Source organism: Mustela nivalis (assembly GCF_964662115.1).
Source record: "Mustela nivalis genome assembly, chromosome: 19".
In the NCBI taxonomy this organism is placed as follows: Eukaryota; Metazoa; Chordata; class Mammalia; order Carnivora; family Mustelidae; genus Mustela; species Mustela nivalis.
Window position 1 is genome coordinate 21,559,069 of NC_139038.1, and position 6,000 is coordinate 21,565,068.

The 6,000-nt window shown below is 58.5% G+C and overlaps 1 protein-coding gene across 1 annotated transcript in view; it reads left to right on the forward strand.

Annotated features, from left to right (window-relative positions):
• SCNN1B (sodium channel epithelial 1 subunit beta) overlaps positions 1-5,082 on the forward strand; it is a 57,135-nt gene extending 52,053 nt beyond the window's left edge. The window contains exons 9-13 of the mRNA XM_082714699.1: positions 757-832; positions 1,182-1,239; positions 1,891-1,952; positions 3,049-3,124; positions 3,390-5,082. Coding sequence (XP_082570825.1) covers positions 757-832; positions 1,182-1,239; positions 1,891-1,952; positions 3,049-3,124; positions 3,390-3,770 — 653 coding nt within the window. The 3' untranslated portion in view covers positions 3,771-5,082. The remainder of the gene's footprint in view (positions 1-756; positions 833-1,181; positions 1,240-1,890; positions 1,953-3,048; positions 3,125-3,389) is intronic.
• Positions 5,083-6,000: the final 918 nt, after the last annotated feature.

Genomic DNA, 6,000 nt, shown 5'->3' on the forward strand with positions numbered 1-6,000 from the left:
ATGGCTGGTGAGGGCACGTGTGTGTGTGTGTGCACGCATGCACGGGAGAGGGCATTTGTATGTATGCACGGGAGCACCCAGGACCGAGTCTGCACATGTGTTCACGCATGGGTGTGATTGCTTCCAGTGTCTGCAGCTGTGCATGCTGGTTTGCGTGCCCATGTGTGTGTGCGCGTGCGTGCAACCACAGTGCCACACGTACGAGCCTCAGCATGTGTGTCCATGGGTGTGAGCTCACAGGGTCTCTCTGTGCGCTGCTGGGTGGGGAGACTGAGGTGGCCTCCAAGAGTTTGAAGCCACAGAAGCAGCCCCGGAGTCCAAACATGATGGATGTTTTGGGGAGCAGAGAGAGCCCCACCACCTCATAAAACCAAGGAAATATGCAGCCGAGAGGGGAAACTCCCTCCCCATCACCCATCACTTCACGCATGACCCCATCACCCTGCCCACCAGCCCCAAGTGGGGATGACAGAGGGAAAACTGCTGTCAGCCTGCTGAGCTGAGTCTGGAATGTTTGGGTCGAGGCTCCCCAAAGTCAGGCTGGGGCAAAAGGGCTGGACATGGGGGGGGGCAGGGGTGCGGGATGGGAGGGGATGACCCTCCATGGCAGGAGAGCTTGGACGGAGAACACACCCCCTCCCCCTGAACCACTGGCCTCGGTGGCCATGGCCAGGAAGGCAGGGGACAGCCAGAGGAGATCATGTAGAAAGCCCTGCCTCTAACTCTCCCCGCCTGCCCCCGCCTCGTCCTTTTCAGCCTATTGTTACTCACGCCTGCGCATGAGTGTGGCCCAGAGGGAGACCTGCATCAACATGTGCAAGGAGTCCTGCAAGTGAGTGGGGGGCACGGAGAATGGGGGGCAGGGGCCGGGAGTGCAGGGACTGGGGAGCCAGGGTGAGGAGCACGGAGACTCAGGGGGCAGGGCTGTGGGGCATGGCGACTGGGGACCCGGAGTGGGGGGCATAGAAAGTGGGGGGCAAGGATGGGGGGCATGGGGACTGGGGAGCCGGGGTGGGGGGCATAGAAAGTGGGGGGCAAGGGTAGGGGGCATGGGGGCTGAGGAGCCGGGGGGGCATAGAAAGTGGGGGGCAAGGGTGGGGGGCATGGGGACTGGGGAGCCGGGGTGGGGGGCAGCGCTGGCAGGGACAGTGACAGCCACAGGACTGCCTTCTCTCTTGCAGTGACACCCAGTATAAGATGACCATCTCCATGGCCGACTGGCCTTCCGAGGCCTCTGAGGTGAGGCGGTGGAGTGGCCGGGCTCCTGGCCGCCCACCTTTGGGCTGGGGGACAGGTCTGGGCACAGGTCTGCAGGCTGTTTGTCCCTCCACCTGTGTCTCCCAAGGCGCTGTGCTGGGGACACAGCAGTGAAGGAGAGAGGCTAAGCCCTTTGCGCTTAGGGAGCTTACATTTTAGTGGCAGAGATGGACAATACACAGAAATTAGATCATCTCCAAGTTGATGATGGTAGGAAGTAGACAGGGTGAGCGGAGAGTAACCAGGGGAAACCACTTTAGACAGAGTGGTCAGGGAAGACCTCCCAGCAAAGGCGACATTTGAGTGAAAGCTGCAGCATGAGCTGAGCTGGCCTCGGTGGGCTGAGGAGGAGGATGTGACGCGGGCAGAGGCACAGCACACGCGAGGGCCGGAGCTGGGTTAGAGCCAGCGCCATGGCTGGGCTTCTGGGGGAGGTGTCTGGAGCCCAGAGTGCCTCCTCCCCGCAGCAGCAGCCAGTGTGCACTAGAACTTTTCTCCTCTCTGTGCCAGCACCGTCCCAGGGGGCTTCGGGAAGCTTCGGGGCTGTGGTCTGTCCCTGACTGGGGGCAGGGCCCGTGACTGGGAGGCGGTGCTGCAGGTGCATATTTTTTCAGCTGCCTTCTTGGATTCCAGGATTGGATTTTCCACGTCCTGTCTCAGGAGCGGGACCAGAGCACCAACATCACCTTGAGCAGGTGAGCCTAGAGTCTGGGTGGGGCTGGGGGAAATGCACAGAACGAGCGGAACCAGAGCCTCAAGGGAGGGGCTTGGATACAGGGCCGCGACTCAGACACCTCACACTGGTCAGGTCCAGGAGGAGGCCTGGAGGCGGCGGCCCTGGGAATGGGAGAGAAGCCAGCGCATGGAATTCAGGGTTTGCCACTTCGCCAAGGAGAGCCAGTCCTCCAAATGTCACCTGTTCACCACCCCCCACCCCCCATCCATTCAACCCTCCATTACTCATCCATCTTCCCACCCGTCCATCTCTCTGTTTGCTCCTCCGCGCACCCATCCCTCCAGCCAGCCGCTCATCCCTCCATCAACTACTCGTCCACCCATTCCTCCATCTTTTCCTCCATCCAACACGAACATGAACTGAGCACAGAAGACACAGGTCCATACTCTTGGGAAGAAGCGCCAGTGCCGAGAACAGAAATAGGCCCACAGGGCTGATGGGGGTGGGAGCCTGTGTAAGACCTTTCCTTTGGGAGCACCGCAGGGAAGAAGCTACGTGGCCGGAGAGGGCGGGGGACTTGAGCTAACTCTCCGAGGAGGGGCAGGAACTGTTCAGACAAATAAGGAGAGGCAGAGCTGTTCAGGGAGAAGACTGGAGGTGTGGGAGAGCGGAGCTTTCCTGGGGACTACTGGGTGCCAAGGGGAAGCCCACGCAGCCAGCGGCCTGGGCCCCAGGTCCCTTGATGAAGGGACAAGGCTTAGGACTCCATGCAGAGCCTACTGTGTATGTGCTGCACCCCCGCCCCCGGGGATGGGAAAGGGGAGCTCAGAGCCGGTCCTTGGGGTCCCCAGAGGGGGTGCTGTGCAGAGATGCCCTTCGTAGCCCCAAGGCCCCGAGTGACCAGGGAGGGCCACACTTTGGGCCCTTGCTTGGACCTCACCCATCCTGGGAGTGGACATGTGAGCAGCTCAAGGTAGAGGACTGGGGCAGCCCCTTGGCTGTCTTTCCTGTGTGTGCGTGCGTGCGTGTGTGTATGGGTGTGTGTGTGTGTGTGTATGGGGGTGTGTGTGTCTGTCCTGGGGAGGGGACACCAGTCCTTCCTGCTGCTCCTACAGGAAGGGAGTGGTCAAGCTCAACATCTACTTCCAAGAATTCAACTATCGCACCATTGAGGAGTCGGCAGCCAATAATGTGAGTCTGGGGGCTCCTGACACTTCAGCCCTGCCCCGCTGCCCCTCCACCCTGCACCCTGAGGTTGGGGGAGGGTCCTGAGCCCTACAGGGGAATTGGGAGAGTCCTGGAGTCCCAAATGGTTTCCGTGGGTCGAGTCAGTCACCCTGTCCCCCCTTCCTGGCCAATGGCCTACCTCCCAGGAAGCCGTGAGGCGGGGTTCAAGGCAGGAACCTGTGGCCCGACCCCCACCCTCACCAGGCCGTCCACCCCCTGCTCCCCACAGATCGTTTGGCTGCTCTCAAACCTGGGTGGCCAGTTTGGCTTCTGGATGGGGGGCTCGGTGCTGTGCCTCATCGAATTCGGAGAGATCCTCATCGACTTTGTGTGGATCACCGTCATCAAGCTGGTGGCCTTCGCCAAGAACCTGCGGCAGAGACGCGCCCAGGCTCGCTATGCTGGCCCGCCGCCCACCGTGGCCGAGCTGGTGGAGGCTCACACCAACTTTGGCTTCCAGCCTGATGTGGCCAGGCCTGGCCCCGACCCCGGCACCTACCCTGATGAGCAGACCGTGCCCATCCCGGGCACCCCACCTCCCAACTATGACTCCCTCCGTCTGCAGCCGCTGGACATCATCGAGTCCGACAGTGAGGGCGAGGCCATCTAGACCCGGGGAAACCAGAACTCACACCCGAGAAGCCAAGATCGTGGCCCCAAGCTTCACTCTCCAAAGAGCCAGGACAGTGGGTATCCAAGGCCAGAGTCTGTGTCTCTCTACAGAGAGACCAGCAGCTCCTGGCCAGTCCCAGGCTGAGGGCTCTGTAGGGTCACGTTGCGGGTACAGATGTGGGAAATATATGCTCATTTGGTTCCTGCCCACACCCCCAACCTGACCTGATCCTTGGCTGGGACGTCCCCAGCCTGGCTCGAGAGACCCTGGGACACTGTCCCCTGCAGCAGGCTAGTTTCTTCCCAGTGCACGGTCTGCTCCCGAGACAAACAGCCCGACAGGCTGTGCTGTCTTTCCCCACCGTCTTGGCTGACCTCTGCGCGTGGGTTTAGTGAGGTGAGCATCTGTGGAGAGCAGGAAGAGTATCGGGCCCGGGGGCAGGGTAGGGGGTGGGGGGACGTGCTGCCGGGTGGCCCGTGTTTTGTTCTAGAAAATAAAAGCAGCATCCATAGTGGCTGGAAAGCAAGGGCCTGGCCGCGGTAAGGCTCTCAAGCAGGTGATTTCGGCGTTGTCCCCACAGTCTACTTGTGACTTAGTGCCATCCGCCACTCTTCTGTGGGTGGCAAGGACAGAGAGAAAGAGAATGAGACTCAAGCTGGCTTAAGTGAGAGAATCTCAAGGACCTCAAACGGTGTCTCTTGGTCTCAGCTTTCCTGGGCAGGTTCCCCTCACACTGAAAGTCCCCCCAGCGAGTCCAAACTCACCGGGTAAGGACCTCTTTCCCAGTTGTCTCTGCAAGTTCCTAGGCTCTCACTGGTCACTGATTGGGTCACATGCTTGTCTCTGAGCCAATCAGTGTGACCGGCTGCTTGGATGGGCCAGACCCTGCCCACACCCGAGGCCAGGCAGCCCCCAGCAGAATCAGGTGGTGGGGACACCAGGCCAAAGACTGCCGGATAAAATACAGGCCCCCAAGTTAAATAGGAATTTCAGATAGACTATGAATTGACTTTTTTAGTGTGAGAAATGCAAGTAGTATTTGGGACAGGGGTACCTAGGTGACCCAGCAGGTTAAGCAGCTGACTTTTGATTTCGGCTCAGGTCATGATCTCAGGGTTGTGAGATTGAGTCCTTTATGGGGCTCTGCCTCAGTGTGGAGTCTGCTTCAGATTCTCTCTGCTTCCTCCTCTGCCCCTGTGTGTACGCTCGCTCTCTAAATGAATAAACATATTTTAAAAATTTTAAAAAGATATTTGGGACATATTATACTAATAAAATCATTTGTTGTTTTTCTGAAACTCAAATTTAACTGCGTGTCCTGTATTTTTAATTGCTAAGCATGGGAACCCTGATGGCTCTCCAAAGAGAGACCAGAGAGCTGTTACCAAAGAAGCATGGGGCTGGTCAGGTGCGGAGAGCGGACCACCTGCCAGCCCCGGTCACAAAGCAGCGCTGGCTGTAGAGCCTGGACCTCTGAGGGCCCCGCCCTGCTACTGGGGAACACCTGGGTCCTTGGCTGGGAAGGCAAACAAGCCGACCTCCCATGAAGTGCCCACAGTGGCACCTGTGGAGGAAGGCGGTGCCCCAGACTTGGTGCCACTCCAGCCAAAGACAGCGCTGGGAAGCATTGTGTGGGGAGGGCCTGGGGGAACAGGGTTTCCCAGCTCGGGGCCAGGCGAGTCTGCAGGCTGGGGTCCAGTTCTCGGTGGCTGCCACGCTAACTCCCACGACTACTACTTTTATTACTAGGGATAGTTGTCACCACACAATGATTATTTGTTGTCCTTATCAAACAATGGCTACACTGTATCAAACACCACATGCCAAGCACTAGGCCAAGTACTTTGTACGTCTTTTTTCAATTAATTCTCAGAATGACTGAGTAAGCACATTGAGACTCAGGTGAAGTCAGGTGCCCCAGACCACTTCCCCACTAGGTGACGAAGGTGAAACTCCAGCCTCACCCCCTCGCTGCCAGCAGTCACAAGAATACCCTTCTAGGAGTCCAGAGCTTTCCTATTTTCCGTCTCATCTGAAGCTGTGGGGCAGGCAGAGCAATGGTTATTATTGAGCTCCTTCTGCCAGCTCTTGGGTCACACTCATTCGAGCTGACTTAAGCTAAAAGAGGAAGTCCGTTAGTTCTTGTAATAAAAGTTCAGTGATTTCAAGTACGGCTGTTCCTGGGGTTCACCTAGATCTGGTGCTTTCCCCAGCTCCGGGCTGACTC